Here is an 18024-nt window from a genome sequence, read left to right as displayed (position 1 = left end):
GTAGTTCAACATCTTTTTTTAATGTGCAAAGGAATCCAGAAATATCTTCGCATGTTCTGCACCTGAATTCTATCCTGCCATGTTCTGTACCTATACTCTAAATTCAGACTTTTTCCTATAAAATTCCTACACTTGCAAGTTATGAAATACAATCCAAATCTATGTATCTTGTAGTTTTCTGAAGTTCTGTTTAACTCAACGGTATAGAAAGTGGATCTCTGAATTCAATTATCCAAGATCACCTTTAACAGATGCTCAGTAGATCTTGTCCACTAAGTACATCAAAGGGATTCTTTGACTAGAGTAAGCAGAGTAAAGCCCAATGCTCTGAAAGAAGGCATTAACAACAACAACAACAACAACAACAACAACAACAACAAAAGTCTTACATCAGTACAACTTGGAGAACTCAAAAAATCTAAGGCACCAATAACTCAGTGAGATTTAAATTAAAGAAATAAAATGGATGTGTGAGCTGGAGATGGAGTGGGACGTATGTCATGGATTTTAGCATGTATTAATGTTGACAAGTTCTGTATCTTGTACATGACTTCCTGAAATCATCTGGACAGTGTGTGAGCAAGATCTGGACAGCAATATGAAGCTAGTATGCAACATAAAATTATTTGCTTATTTTTTTCCATTAAAATCTTTTTCCCTGAGGTTTAGTATGTCTGAGAGATAATGCGTATCTTTTAACACAAATTAGACAAAATTTGTTTTGGCTTTAATTTATGTAAAAATAATTTTCTTTATCAGAATATAAAATTACCATTTTTCTTACTATTAGAGCATTCATCCTGTATTAGTAATATGGTCTTCAAAAGCCAAATAATAGGTATAATAGTCATTTAAAATGCATCTGGACAGAACTTGAAGGAAAAAAGTTAACACAAAATAATATGTGTACAGTATATTTATATAATATAATGTAGAGAGTATTGTTTGGTAGTTGTTATTTCAATTTAAATTTTACTGTCAGTATTTATAATCAGGAATTCAGTAACTATTTCTCTAACACCATGATTCTTTGATATTCTCAACCATAATATTTTAAGGACTCTAAGTTTATTCAGATATGGAGACAATTGAGTAAAGTTCCCAATTTAATGGAAATTAAAATAGCATTGGAAAATATATTCAAAGAAGTACACTGGTGAATATATTTAAACATTTAAGGAAATCTCCTATTTCCTTCTACATTTCCTCAATCCCAAACTCCTTACACCTGACTGAGAATTTAACAGAGCTGAAAACTGATACATAAAAGACTGTCACACATCATTTTTATTCAGTGTAATTGATTAAAATTGCTATACATTTTTGTCATTCTCCTTCAAGAGATACAGTTTATTTTCCCTTCACTTAAGTCAAGTTGGCCCTGTATGCAAAAAACAGTTAACATAGCAGTCTTTATTCTGTTTATCTGTTATGGGGTGAATTGTGTCTTCTTGAAATTCATATGTTGAACTTCCAATTCCCAGTACCTCAGAACATAACCATATTTGGAGATAAGGTCTTTAAAGAGATGATTAAGTTAAAATGAGGCCATTTGGATGAGACCTAATTCAATACGGCTGCTGTCACTATAAGAAGACAAGGGATACCAAGGAAGTGCATCGACAGAGAAAAGGCCATATGAAAACATAATGAGTGAAGGCCATCTGCAAACCAAGGAGAGAGCCTAACCTAAAACCAACCCTACCAGCACCTTGACATTAAAATCCAGCCTTCAACGACACCCAAAAAACAAATAATTAAAACATCGACAGAAGACATGAACAGACATTTCTCCAAAGGGGACATACAGATGGCCAAGAGACACATGAAAAGATGTTCATCATCACTTACCATCAGGGAAATGCAAATATAAACTACAGTAAACATTATACCTGTCAGAACAGCTAAAATCAATAATACAAGAAACAACAGGAGAGGATGAGGAGAAAAAAGAACACTCTTGCACTGTTGATGGGAGTGCAAATTGGTGCAGCCACTGTGGAAAACAGTATGGAGGTCTTCAAGAAGTTAAAAACAGAATTACCTTATGATCTAGCAATTACATTATTGGGTATTTTCCTAAAGAATACAAAAGCACTAATTCAAAGGAATACATGCACCCCTATGATTATAGCAGCATTATATACAACAGCCATGATATGGAAGTGGCCCAAGTGTCTATGTATACATATATATATGTGTATATAAATATATATATATATGTGTGTGTGTGTGTACATATATATGTGTGTATATATATGTATACACATAAATATATGTGTATGTGTATGTGTGTATATATACACATACACATATATATACACACATACACATATTACTCAGCCATAAAAAAAGAATGAACTTGCCATTCGCAGTGACATGGATGGACCTAGAGAGCATAATGCTAAGCAAAATAAGCCAGTCAGAGAAAGACAAAAACCATATGATTTCACTGATATATGGAACTTAAGAAACAAAACAAATGAGCAAGAGGGGGAAAAAGAGTGACAAACCAAGAAACATACTCTTAATTATAGATGACAAACTGATGGTTAACAGAGGAGACTTGGGTGGGAGGTTGGGTTAAACAGGTGATGGGTATTAAGGAGTGCACTTGTTGTGATGAGCACCAGGTGATACATGGACGTGCTGAATCACTAAAACCTCACACTATGTTGGCTAACAGAAATTAAAATAAAAACTTACAAAGAAATAAAATTATCACCTTCAGAGCTGTGAGAAAATATATTAAAAATTCTTTTATCCACATAATTGTGGTATTTAGTTATGGCAGCCCTAGCAAACTAATATGCTATCCTTAGAAAGATTTACTTTCAAGGTTGGCCACTGGTTGGCTTCTGAGCACCTGACTGGTAACCAGCACCCCATATTGATATCAAACTTTCCATAATTAATAAGAGTGCCTGTTATATGCCTGAAAGTAACACTGCAAGTCAATTATACTTCAATAATAAAAAAAGTAATAAGAGTGGCTCACTGTGCCTAAGTAACTTATATAAACAATATTGTTAACGCTTAACACCTGATTTCTTTCTAGAAGTCTAGAATTTCTGCTCTAGGTACAGGGTTCCTATGTGAATCTTTGGAGGCTGAATTGCTAGTGGGCTTTATTGGGTAGAACTACCACATACATTGCTGGGAGAAATGTGTGTGTGCTCTTTATGACGACATACTGGATTCTGTGAGTCCTTTTTTTTTTTTTTTAATGTTTATTTTTGAGAGAGAGGGAGAGAGAAAGAGATAGCAAGGGAGGGGCAGAAAGAGAGGGAGAAACAGGATCTGAAGCAGGCTCCAGGCTCTGAGCTGTCAGCACACAGCCCTTTGTGGGGTTTGAATCCACGAACCACGAGATCATGACCTGAGCCAAAGTTGGACGCTTAACTGGCTGAGCCACCCAGGTGCCCCTGAATTCTGAGTCCTTCTAATAAACATCTGAATGCTGGGGTAGCTTCAGGGACCACTGACACACCATGTGACTGCTTAACCAAAAGAAAGATGTGGAGGTAAAGCGGTATGTATCTTTGTCTTTTCCATAATTGGCCTGGCAGCTTCCACTTCTTAGAACATTCACTATGGGGGAAGTCAGCTTTCATGTAATCTAACTAATCTAAAATATTGTGGGGAAATGCTGTGAGAAAACTCAAGTTAATCCATAAGGAGTCATCTTGGGTATCTACTCCACTTGAGCCTTCAGATAACTCCATTATCCACTTACTTCTTACTGTACCCACTTGTAAAACCTCAAATAAGAACTGTCTAGGTAAGTTTAGTCAACCCGGAAAATCATAAACAGCAATAAGAAATTATTATTTTAGGGGCGCCTGGGTGGCGCAGTCGGTTAAGCGTCCGACTTCAGCCAGGTCACGATCTCGCGGTCTGTGAGTTCGAGCCCCGCGTCAGGCTCTGGGCTGATGGCTCGGAGCCTGGAGCCTGTTTCCGATTCTGTGTCTCCCTCTCTCTCTGCCCCTCCCCCGTTCATGCTCTGTCTCTCTCTGTCCCAAAAATAAATAAAAAACGTTGAAAAAAAAAAATTTAAAAAAAAAAAAAAAAAAAGAAATTATTATTTTAGGCTGCCAACTTTTGAATGGTTTATTACACAGAAATAGATAACTAAAAATAAAGAAAAAGAAAGAAAGAAAGAAAGAAAGAAAGAAAGAAAGAAAATAAATCATTTTATTTTTAAGTTATCAAAAATAATGGCTTAAAACATGCACATTAATAATAGGTCTCTTAAAATTTATTACCATTAGGAAAACATTTGGTGCTATTTTTTGTATTTAAAATTATTACTATATCATAAGCACATTCCTTAAATATATAATCACAGCGTGATTTTGTCTTCAAAATTTATCAGCTATCCTTTGGAAAAAAAGTTTTTTCCTGCTTATTTCTTCCACTAAACATCAAGGAATCATATTTCTGTCCCACAACTATTGATCTTAGAATCTACCTCAAATTATAAGTCTAGCTTTACTTGTATGGTTTTCAGTTATCTGGAAGAAAAATAAAGATTACTAGAAATTAGTATTCCCTAAAAGATAGAATATTAGCCACGGTAAAAGTGACATTATTTGCCATCTCTTATTTAATCCATCTGCCTTACTACTAAGGCAGTTACTAACATAATTAAACCAAAACAATAAACAAATAAGATTTCATTAATCTTTACATTATGATATCTACTTATTTGAAACATCAGAAAAAGCAAAATAAATAAACTAGAGTGATGTAGAGAAAATAGAATCAGGGATAATATTTGACATTGATCTTTTTTGATATCTATACCATTAAATCCTGCAGATTCACATTTAAAACATGTCCAAAATCCCACCAGTGCTTATTACCCTCTCAACTTTTACTCCAGTTTAAGCTGCCATCATCTCTCACCTACAGGGGCGTTGACGTCCTTCTACCATGTCTCCAAAGTCAAAGTAATAGTTTTAAAATAAAGTCTAACTCTGCCATTCCTTTTTTTGCAAACACTTTAATGGTTTCCCATCTCATGTAAAGCATGACCTTGAGTCTTTACTGTAGCCTACAAGGCCTTTCATGATCTGGTTTCTCTCTGACTTGATCCCTTACTGTTTGCCCCCTCAGTCACTCTGCTCCAACCACATGGCCCTCTTATTGATCCTGAAAAGGCCAAGAGTTCCACTGCATAGCTTTTGCACTGTTCTCAAGCCTCTTCCCATAGACAAGTGGTACTCCCTTTCTTCCTTACGGTCTCTGCTAAAATATTCCCGAATCAGAATGGCCTTCTTGGACCATTCATTTTGAAACAGTATCATACTTTAGAGTTACTTTCTATTCTCCAAACCCTGCTTTATTCTTCATCATAGTATTTAACATCCCTATCTGACACATTATATATTTATTTTTTTATTGTCTATCCCTCCTCACTAGAACCCAAATACCATGAAAGCAGGAATTTAGTCTGTGTTATCTGCATTGAAATACCAGTGCCTACAATATTATCAAGCACAACTCAGTAAATTGATTCACTAATGAAGGAAGGAAGGAAGGAAGGAAGGAAGGAAGGAATCCATGACACAATAAAAAAAAAAAAAATTAGCAGAAATTCAGAATATACCATTTGGGGCTATTTTTGGGACATGAAAAAAAAGTAATTTCCAGCAATAAGAGAGGCCATTATACTCACTCAATGAGAAACAACAGCAATAAACACACACAATCCCAAATATGCAAGATATACAACAGATGACGTTGGGAAGGTCATGCCACTATCTGACTCCTCCTTCCTGGAGTCTCCAAATGTGTTCTTTTCCATTATGTTATCAGACAAAATAAACTGGCCTACTTGGTATACTGACAAAGAGTAAAACATCAACAGTACTTTGTTTGCAATGTGTCTTTTTTCCAGTATCCAATGTGATGAACAATGTTCCTTCAGCAGAGTTTGCATTTAGGAGGTTACCAGGTTACCTCTTGTGGTGGTTTGGGAAATTAAAGAAAATACACTACAGTGCATTCCCAATTAAAAAAAAAAAAAAAAAGATACCATATATCTTTATGGTTACAGAACCACTAATTATGTATTTCTTTTTTCCAAGTAATGTGTTATTATATTTAACATTTTTCCCTTAAGACAGATTATTGTATTTACTCCTTCTCCCTCATAATTAATAAGCATTTCCATTAATTATTTTTCATATAAGGAATCTGATATATGAGTTTATCTGAATACTCAAGGGTAGAAAATAAATAGCATGACTTCTAGAAATGAATATTAAACACTATTCTTCAGCAAAGTAAAGAATTTATGTTCAAAGCACGTTACTACTCTCACATTTGGAAATAAAGGACAAGAGATTAAGTGGAAATAATTCTGCTTCATGTTATTTATAAAATACAGAACCTCTTGCCTTAAACTTAGAAATATTTGTTCTACAAAACATAATAGTTAATATATATACTTCATACTATGCATTATTTGAAACACTTTCTATTTATTAACTTGTTGAATGTTATAAAAATGCAATGAAGAAAAATTTGTTGTTGTTCCCACTTGGCAGATGGGAAAATCAAGACACCAGGTAACAGGCTCAAGGTCATATAGTTAGAAAGTATCGGAACTGAGATCTGATCCCAGGTAATTTCCTAACTAGACTAAGATTGCCTCTAATGTTCTCAACTCTCCTTTTCTGCTCTCTTAAAAATAAACATTGCTTTTAAAGTAGAAATCAATGATCATTATAGAAACTGTAGACAAACAAATTTAAAGAATAATTCATCCAAATAGTTGATAAGTGTATTTTCTGGGACTATTTTTTTTTCTACACACTATTTATATAAGTGAGAAAAAACTATGTTTATTACTACATGTTACTAAATCCTGAGTTTAGGCTCTAAAGTCAAGGGGAGTTAGCATCATTTCTTCTCCGAATATCCCAGCACTGCATGACAAGATTAATTTTTTAAGACATTAATTTATTTCTGTAATTCCATCTCTCTGACGTTTGGTTCAATAATGTGGCTCTATGTTTCTCAAAGTAAGGTCTGTGTGAGGTGAGAAAAATCTTCAGACAGTTCAGACAATTACTTTCCTCAATTCTGTTTCTAAAAAGTACATTGAGAAGATTTAGGCCCTGGCTGATTAAACAAAAGAGGAAAATCCCCAAGGGAAATTTGAAAAAAAAAAAAGGGAAATTCTCTAGTCTAGACTAAATGGTGATTTCTGAGGATAAAAGGAATCTAAGAATTTTGGATTTCACAAGGAGAGGAGACTCGGGAAATATACCAGCACCACTCTGGGTCAGCTCCTGGAGAAGGTGGCTGGGCCTTAGAGAGGGTGGCTGTATTGTATGTTCTAGGCATTGGATATCCAATCTCATTAGACACTTCAGGAACCCAAGTATCACAGAAAAGCATCACTTAATGGGCCAAGAATGGCAATGAGTAAACTGTGTTTATATTTGGATTTTGAAGATTGAAGAATGGAGGGTATTCTTTAATGCCTTTGTGCATTCTTGAAGCAGAGTGTAAAGAAAAATAAAGTTGAATTCATTTCTAGCCATTGAATTTATCACAGGGTAAGAATAAAGGCACACAGGAGGATAATACCTTTTGCTAAAATATCTAATTAAAGAAAAGATGCTTTTCTTTTGGAGAAAAAAGGAACTAAAATCTAGCGATCACACTTCATTAGAGTATAAATAAATTTTTAAATACGGAATAAGTGTGGTTGACAAAAGAAACATGGCCCATAATAAAGTGTACTCTTATGGAGGGGTCACTAGCAGTGAGCCAGCTTCAGCTTCAAGACTGTTAGTTCTGGGAATGGACTGAGGCTGCTAATAACTGTGTACTTACAAATAAATTAAAAGGATCATCTTATGAAAGAACAGTATTGTTTTCCGACCCCAAGGCATTCGGTGTGGAATTATCTATCTGAGCCAAGAAAGGAGGTAGGGTAGATTGGAAGTAATTAGATGGTTGAGAGAAATCAAGAATGGCAGATGAAAAAAGGTAGAATAGGCTGGAATGGACATATCAAAGTTAATGTCAACTTGGTTCAATGTTATTCTATAAAAAGAAACATAAACATTGTAATTTACAGTTAAGCAGCCTATTCTCTCTCTCTGTCTCTCTTTTCTCAAATCACACTCTCAGATGAGTGATCTTGAAATTTTATAATTCTATTATGGTTATTTGATAAAATATTATTCCCACCCATGCAAAATTAGTTATACCTTGGCCCTTCCATAATGATGCTGTGGTAGGTAACAGACGGCTTGTGTATGTAACCCTGAATGCTTTATTAAAAACAAAAACAAAACAAAACCAGAGATTATACATTTACCTATTGTTTTCAAATGTATACCCATAATAGTTGTCTGCACAATCATGTAAACCTGGAATCCTAGAAATATCTCAGCATCAAGAGTGTGACTGGGAAGTCTATGAGTTTACTGTAGTGTACATAGAGAATTGTGCATATCATACATCTTTTTCTATGAAGGGATACTCTCAAATGCTTTCATGCCCAGACATGACTACAATAGGGAATGATGAGAACAGTGGTGAATAAGCAAATGCAGGAGCTTTATTTCATAATTTCAAACTCTAATTTTAGACACTTTTAAATATTAGAGGATGTTTTTTATATATGATGAAATAATACATATAATATTCCTTTCACAAAAGAAGTAAATTAAGAGGCACTATAACTACATTGGCTACCAAAAGCTAATATTATATATTATAAGCACTTAGAAGTTTTAATTGCTTATAAAACCACTTACACGCATTAACATGGGAACACTATTGATCTCTTAGAAGCAGTCGAGAAACTAACTAAAATAATTATATTTATATTAGCTTTGTGTCAGCACATTTTGGAATATATCTGGCCTTTTCTTTTACCTCCATTAAAAAATACATTAATTTTCAAGGAGTATAGTCATTATCAATATATTAAAAAGAGAAAATGGTTTCTAGTAATGCTTTGAGAATTCAATTAAAATCTTGTTAAAGATATGATTCTTCCGTAAATTTGTCCCATATGCCATAAGATGGAAACATTAAGTAACACTAAACTTTGAAGTGTTAGCATTTTCTTCTTTGTCAGAGAATAATAAAGATTTCTCAATAAACAATGTAATCAGAATACTAAACAGTATTTAACCATTCTCTGATATAAAACCTTTTAATTATTATTGCCCATCATTAAGATACAAAGCATCTATAATTAGAAAGCTAAAAACACGCAATGAAATTCATAGCTTTCTATTATTTTCATTTTAACAATACAGCAAATACTTAGTGTATGGAAATCAATGGCAGCCACTGTACTAGGTATAAGCAATATGAAGTTGAGTAAGTTATACTTTTCACATGAAAAAGAAAAAAAACACAATAACATTTTATGATAAAATCCAAAAATCATGAAAATCATAACACATCCCAAAATGTACATCTACCAGTCTTTAAACCAAATTAAACTGAAACTATTGCATGTAAGTGTAAAATCCCAACCTTCTGAGTGTTTTTTGCCATGATCTTAAGGATTGTCTTTCTTTATAACAATTTTGATGAAATTCAAACACCCTTGAAACAAACATAAAATAGCTGATATGCAAGCTTTGGTTTAAAGAGATACATCAAATCTTAAACAGCAAAACGAGAAAATGATGTCTCACTTATAATGCATATAGTCTCCCAAACTGAAGAATTCTACTAACCATACTGCTTAAAATATACATATTTTACATATTTACATATTTACTTAAATATTTTTAAAATATAATGTGTTCAGAGGAATGATTCCATATTTCAGTTTTTGATTTTGTTCATTTTTATTTGTAAAAATTGCATATTTCATTAATTATGACCTAGAGTCATCAATGAAAATTTAAACAGCAAATGAAAATTTAACTACTCAATGAGGGCGAAAGAATTCATTCTAAATTTATTGCTTAAATTAAGATATGCAAAAGATTTGAAACCTCTAATTCATGTGACATCAAACTATTATAAAGAAATCCCTATTTGTTACATGCAAAGCAAATGATGTGTTCTATAAAGTATGAACTTTTACTCCAAATCTTGACTTTCCTTTACCAACCAAAATGACAACAGAACAAAAACAAAGATTTTACCATTTGAAATTAGATCATTATATTAAAGCAGTTCACCTTATCTAAACCATGAACTATTTTATTATACTAAAAATATCATAATTTTTTAAATTAATTAATTATTTATTTATTTTACCTTGAAAGGCAAGGGCTCTTCAGTAAGAGGACTAACAGGAAGTGAAGCTGTGCTACTTGCTGGGCTCATATCGGCACTCTGCAAGGAAAACACAATTTAATCAAAAAGATACATTTTAGAGGGACCTCTGGGTGGCTCAGTCATTTGAAGACCCTGACTCTTACTTTCCGCTCAGGTCATGATCTCATGGTTTGTGAGATCCACCCCCCACATCTGGCTCTGAGCTGACAGCTGGGGAGCCTGCTTGGGATTCTCTCTCTCCCTCCCTGGTTCATGGAACACGCTCAAGCAGTGCACGCTCTCTCAAAATAAATAAACAACATTAAATAAAGATGCATTTGGGTAGTTATTTTTGTTATTTCTAATTTAAAATAAAATCCCTCCTCATAGAAAAAAATAAATTACATATGGGCGTAGAAAAATCTGAATGATTATTATATACTGAATCATTCCTCATTTAATAATAGTTATCTGAAAAAATTAGTCTAATTATGACTTCTTAATGTACATTCCAAGAGAATTTTATTAAATACAATGATCATCTTTTGTGCTAGGGCAGTATTTGAAAGTATATTTGCTTACTTTAGATTTTTACCTTTTTTTGAAAGTTACACTATATCTGTGATGATTTACTATGTTGCTATTTGATGTCTTCCAGGATGATTTTCAAATGTTATTTTTAAAAGTATTTTCATTTTGGGGCACCTGGGTGGCTCAGTCGGTTGTGTCCGACTTCGGCTCAGGTCATGATCTCGCAGTTTGTGAGTTCAAGCCCCACGTTGGGCTCTATGCTGACAGCTCAGAGCCTGGAGCCTGCTTCGGATTCTGTGTCTCCCTCACTCTCAGCCCCTCCCCCACTTGTGCTCTGCCTCCCTCTGTCTCTCAAAAATGAATAAATGTAAACGAAAATAAAAAAAATAAAAGTATTTTCACTTTTATTTAATGAAGATTTAAATAATTGTATCCAGTTTTTATTCATTATGAAAACGGTATCTGTCATCAAGCTGCAAAGCAAAATCAAGAAGTATTACATTTTTAAATTCCCATATTCATAGCCCCTGAAATTTTACAATCTTTCTTATATACTGCTAAACAAACAAACAAATAAACAAACAAAGTGTTTGAATAAAGGATTTATGCAAAAAGAGAATTATTGGAATGTTGATAATGTTGTTCTTTTAGTCCTGTAAAAATGTAATCAATTAACATTTCTTAAATAAGAAGAAATGTTTTTAGCCCCCCCCCCCCCCGCAAGCTTATCACTACTTTTTCTAATAAAAGAATGAAAAAATACTGATAATAGGGAGCAACAGAAGTTATGTTACTATACCCTTAACTCACTCTCTCAGGGTAATTATTCCATTTAAGTAGATAAGCAAATAAAACACTGAAAAGAATGCACAGCAACATTTTCCAGCTTGGTTACCAACTGTGCATGCACTCAAATACAGAACATTTTGTAGTAAAGATTAAAGCAAAAGAACAGATTAATTTTGATTGTGATACAGGAATAAGCATACAAGTTTGGCTGACTTAAGTTCCAAAAAAGAACATGTTCAAAGACAAGATGCTGCAACTATTACAATTCTTAGAGTCTCTTTCCACTCATGAGATCATTTTCAATTCATATGATTCAGGTGTACCATAAATTGGATACATTTAAATATCCTTCAAGTGGTATTATTTCTGACTCTAGTTCAGCAGCAATGTGTAAGAACTATAAACATAGGAACCAAGATATTCAGTATAATTTTTATACACCATGTACTGCACCTACTTCAGAAATTGATGTAAGACTGCACATTGACCTAAAATGTCTAACAGAGGATATTAGGTAAAAACCTGAACAATAATCTATTGAAGGAAGCAGGAAAATATATACACTAGATAACTGAAGTGAATTGACTACTGACTTAATTTCTAAATTTATTCAGAGCTTCTTGTCCGTTATTTGATCAAAATCAGGGAATATTCTGAAATGCTGACTTTCACTATCTGATTATATGATGTAATGGAGAAACAAAGGCTTTCTTAGGAATGAATTTACTGCAGGATTCTAAATTAAAAAAAAAAATGAAACATTTTTTTTTCCCCCGCACTAGAAAAAACAAGACTTGTGAACTGTTTCTCTCATTAGATTTCTCATGAGAAATTAATCAAGTAATAGAACACAGGTCATATACAGTTGAATTATCTGGTATTTCCCTGAACTATTGATACCCTGCAAAGCATATTAAAGTATCACGCCCTTAAAAACTCATATATTCAAAAGACAGAAGATGACATTCAGTTGTGAAAATTTAAACGCGTGTTATCACATTTTTGCAGATGGAAGATTTTTGAACTTCCATAAGAACATATGCCAAAATCAAGCTTCATGGTTAACTTCTTTTTGGGTTGAGGTCTCCAACAACTTCCCAGAAATAAAATGTGTCATTCTAAGCACTGTTGGAAAGCAGACTTCAAAATCTGTGTCATCTAACCTTGATTCTTTGAATGTCATTCTTACAGAAAACTGTGTTCCTGCTTTAACTTTCAAATCCATCTTATAGTATGACACTTTAATTCTATTGCTCTTAGGGAATCTTGAGAAAAATGTTTTAAAAATACAAATCAATCTTATATAACATCTGCCATACTGCACTTAATTGTCAAGTGACCTGTAATTTAGATGCCATTCCAATTTGCTTACACTTTTAGATACTGTATCGGATATTATGGTATAAACCCTACAGATATAAATCTTATCCATACTCCATTCTTTAATTAATTTACTCCTTCATTTAATAATAGCAATACCAATGCAATTGCATATCTAAATACAAATTAACAAAGTATTTCCTAAGTTACTTTGAAGTTTTTAAAAGCTAACACTATATGTTCATTCACAATTTTCTTCATAAAATATTTTGTTAGAATGATGGCTTCATCTGCTATTGATATATTTCAGAGCCTTTGGAAATGGCTGGTTCTCAATAATGTGAAAGTGACTATTTTTGGAATACAGAAGAATTATTCTGTAAAATAAACAAATCATCCCAACAACAACAACAACAACAACAACAACAACAAGTCTCCTAATTCTCATTTAACACACTTTGGCTTTCCGACCCAGTACAGGATGCACAAGATGTTCTTGATATAAGACATCTATCCTAATTCTAACAAGTGTCCTAAAACCCTGATTTTCTGGTTCTAAGTCCAATAGATACTTGCTTCTTTCCAACACTAGGGTGATTAAATAATATGAACTTAATATTTTTCCTGTACTCAAAATGTTTTGTCCACCCCAATTGGTAGACCTCCCTCACCCTTCTATTTCTACTGCATATATGCTAAGTTCTTTTTTTTAATTTTTCTCCAAATTGGGCTTAATGTTTAGTGTGACCTATAAGTTTAATAATAAAATCTAGACAAGACCTGTGAGACTATCAAAAATATTCTAGTGAATATCACCCTCTTCTCATGCATATTGTTCTCCAGAATTCTTTCTACTCATCTTGGTTTGAAGAAACTACTCACTTTGCTGTTGCTGTTTCCATTATATAAATCTCCTAACTTCACAAACTACCTCATCCCTCACCTCCAATTCATCTCTTTCTTTAAATCAACTTTACTGAAGTATAACATACCTATACTAAAATGCAACTTTTAAATGTGGTTATGTGACTTTTTGACAAATGTATACTAACAAAATCAAGATCTAGAACATTTTCATCACCTCAAACTGTTCCCTCATGCTCCTTTGCATTCAAATGGCACCCCGTTTCCTGGTCCTGGGCAACACTGATATGTTGTATCTCTATAGGTTAGTTTTGCCTTCCTCAGAATGTCACATAAATGGAAATGTACTTTATGAACTCTTTTACACCCAGTTCCTCTCATTCAGCAAAATGATTTTGAAATGCATCCTGTCATGCTGTTGCATGTTTCAGGATCCATCCTTTTAAACGTCAGGTAGTATTTAAGGGCAAACCACAATTTGTCTATTCAATCACCTGTTGGTACAGTTTGAGTTGTCTCCAGGCTGGAACTATTAGCCATGCTGAACATTTGTGTGTGCGTGTGTATGTGTATCTATCTATCTAATTTTTTAACGTTTATTTATTTTTGAGACAGAGAGAGACAGAGCATGAACAGGGGAGGGGCAGAGAGAGAGGGAGACACAGAATCTGAAACAGGCTCCAGGCTCTGAGCTGTCAGCACAGAGCCCGATGCAGGGCTCAAACTCATGGACCGCGAGATCATGACCTGAGCCGAAGTCGGACGCTTAACCAACCGAGCCACCCAGGCGCCCCTATCTATCTATCTATCTATCTATCTATCTATCTATCTATCTATCTTTTTGTGGTCATACATTTTTACTTTTCTTGGATAAATACCTAACAGTGAAATTGCCTGGGTCCTGTGGTAAATTTATATCCATTATTAGGCCAATTTCATAACAAATTGACAAATATTCTCTAAAGGGGTTATAAAACACTGCACTTCAATTTGCACTGTATCTCACTAATATTGGTAGTATTAGTCTTTTTTTTTTAACTTTAGCCATTCAAGGGATGTTTAATGGTAGCTCACTGTGGTTTTAACTTTCATTTCCATAGATAACTAATGATTTTGAACATCTTTCATGTGTTTGTTGACCATTAGTATATCTTGTTTTGTGAAGAGTCTGTTAAACTATTTCATCTATTTTTATTTTTGAGTGGGTTATTTGGATATAAATTATTTGTTGTATATGTGTATTATAAATATTTTCACACAGTTTCTAGCTTATTTCTTTGTTTTCTTAATACTGTCTTCAAAAGAACCAACGATTTCCATCTTATTTGTCTTTTTGTTTGTTTTGTTATGGTTTATACTTTTGGTGATTCACCTGAGAAACCTTGTTCAACTTCAAGTCCACAAATATATATATTTTTTTACTTATGTTTCCGGCTACTAAACTTTCAGTTCAAACATCATGGCCAAAAAACAGCATAGTTAGTATTCTAATCTTTGAAAATGCTTTTGCAATTTCTTGTTGTACTAGAAACATCAAATAACATTAATACTTGTACACAATCTAGCAAAATACTTTCAGAAAACTTAATTTGTATTTAGCAAGTTACCTCAAGCATTTAGCCAATTCACTCATTTGGTGGGAATCTGACAGTTAACAGTAGCTTCACATAGTTTAATTACAATAAGCAAAAACGTGGAGATATTATCTGCTTGTGGGTTTGTGGAGGGAAGAGAAGAAATCTTTGCTAACATACCGAAAATTTTAAATTAATACATGAGACTCTCATCAGAATTGGCAATTATGGAACTTCCTGGGCAGAGGAACTGGAGAAGGAGAGAGAAGTAAAGTTTTAGGTGGGAAGGATAATAGAAATGGCAAGAAAAGCAATGTGTCTATCATCTCGGAGACTGATGAGTTGACTCATCCTTGAGGAAAAAAGAGGGTGCAAGTAGAAATGGAAAAAGCTATTTTAAATAAAATTCTAAGTGGTAAGATGAGCAATATGACCTTCTTGTTCAAATTTCTCAATGGAATAAAAAATGATTTAAGCATCTAGAGAAGTTCTGCAAATACCATGCCTCTGTGGCATATTAAGAGCTGCGACATAAGAGGAAAACAATGGCAGGAGGCTGACTAGAACTTTCCTTGGGTCCTATGAGATGACTCTTAAATATACATATGAATTATCAAGGATAACTTACAAAAAGGCCAGAAGCAGCAAATTTCAGACTCAATGCAATTTTCAGACTCCAGTATCTGGTACCAGCTCTGACTAACAATCTAGTATCTACACTGACTATCAACACTGATGCCAGAATTACTTGAGATTATTGCTGATGGAAAAAATAAACGTACAAAAATAAGTATACAAAATATAAGTAGGGGTGCCTGGGTGGCTCAGATGGTTGAGCATCTGCCTCTTGATTTCGGCTCAGGTTATGATCTCACAGTTCGTGAGACTGAGCCCTGCTTTGGGCTCTGTGCTGACAGTGCAGAACCTGCTCCAGATTCTCTCCCTCACACTCTCTCTGTTCCTCTCCCGTTCTCACACACACACACACACACTCTCTCTCTCTCAAAAATAAATTAAAAAAAACCTTTAAAACAGCAACAACAACAACAAAAAACAAAATAGAAGTATATTAAAACAGTATTTCTATTTTAAAAAATCCAGAAAATGAACAGTAGGGTTTACAAATTATAGCAGGTGTTCTTACCCAAATAATTAAAGAAACATATTGTTGCAATAATAACGACTTTCTCCCAGGTTAAATTTCAGACCACAATTTAGGGGAATGGTATATTATCTGTTACTATAAACAGTGCTTAAAATGTTTGGCTAGAAAATCTAATCACTCTCAACTGACACTGCTGAACTGTTAATGACCAAAGTGCACAGTTGAAGGCTTTAACTCAATATACTGTCACTAAAGAAATGGAGAGATTAAAGGATAAGAGACATCATTCATTAATACTTATTAAACCAGAAAAGAATGTTGATACTTTGAATGTCACATCTTCTTTAAGCTTCTACTATTTTATTACTTAAAAAATGAACTCACTGAAATAACCTTGAAAAACAGTACTCTGTTCTTCCTTTTGACATGAAGTAATGAACTCTCAGCTCATTCAGAAATGATCTATACTTGATAGTATAGATGGCTATATAATTGTCAAGTCAGCCATTTATATAATAACATAAAAATTAAAATTAAAATTCAGGGTTGCCTGGGTGGCTCAGTTAAACATCCAACACTTGGTTTTGGCTCAGGTCATGATCTTGAAGTTTGTGGGTTTGAGCCCTGTGTCAGGCTCCGTGCTGATGGTATGGAGCTTGCTTGGGTTTCTCTTCTCTCTGTCTCTGCCCCTCCCTGCTAGCTCTCTCTCTCTCAAAATAAATATATAAATTTTATAATTTTCAAAAATTAAATTAAATTAAATTAAATTAAATTAAATTAAATTAAATTAAAATTCAATTTTGGGGGGTGCCTGGGTGGGTCAGTCGGTTGAGTGTCTGACTTCAGCTCAGGTCATGGTCTTGCGGTCTGTGGGTTTGAGCCCCGTGTCAGGCTCTGTGCTGACACCTCGGAGCCTGGGGCCTGCCTCAGATTTTGTGTCTCCCTCTCTCTCTGCACCGCCCCCCCACTCATACTCTGTCTCTCTCTGTCAAAAATAAATATTTAAAAAATTAAAAAATAAATAAATAAAATTCAATTTTGGAATTTTTTTCATCAATTCACATATTAGGGTTTTTTTAACTTAAAACATTTTTTTAATGTTTATTTATTTTTGAGAGAGAGAGAGACAGAGCATGATCAGGGGAGGTGCAGAGAGAGAGGCAGACACAGAATCTGAAGCAGGCTCCAGGCTCTGAGCTGTCAGCTCAAGTGGGGCTCAAACTCACAAACCGTGAAATCATGACCTGAGCCAAAGTCGGACCCTTAACCACTGAGCAACCCAGGCACCCTGGGAGTTATTTTTTTTTAATGCATTTTACTTTATTGTTTTTTAAGTAATGTTTACACACAGTGTGGGATTCAATCTTACAACCCTAAGATTAGGAGTCACATGCTCTACCTACCGAGCCAGCCAAGCATGCAGGGAGTTACTTTTTTATCCATGAAAATGAGTAATTTTTCACAAGTATTGATAATGGTTTTTATATAAGTCATATTGTATTTTCCCATATTGTATTTTGATACTGGAGAAAAATGTGCTAATTTTATTAAATAAAATATTCTTTATTAATGCCCAGTGTTTAGACA

General features: G+C 33.9%; 1 protein-coding gene across 5 annotated transcripts in view; it reads right to left on the bottom strand.

Annotated features, from left to right (window-relative positions):
- Positions 1–18024, bottom strand: part of CCSER1 (coiled-coil serine rich protein 1) — a 1275653-nt gene that overhangs the window by 758530 nt on the left and 499099 nt on the right. For all 5 annotated transcript variants that reach the window (XM_078445883.2, XM_078445885.2, XM_078445887.2 and 2 more), the window contains exon 7: positions 10255–10332. In XM_078445883.2, coding sequence (XP_078302009.1) covers positions 10255–10332 — 78 coding nt within the window. The remainder of the gene's footprint in view (positions 1–10254; positions 10333–18024) is intronic.

Source organism: Panthera onca, chromosome B1, assembly GCF_046562875.1.
Source record: "Panthera onca isolate mPanOnc1 chromosome B1, mPanOnc1 haplotype 2, whole genome shotgun sequence".
In the NCBI taxonomy this organism is placed as follows: Eukaryota; Metazoa; Chordata; class Mammalia; order Carnivora; family Felidae; genus Panthera; species Panthera onca.
This window is presented reverse-complemented; position numbering and strand designations above follow the sequence as displayed.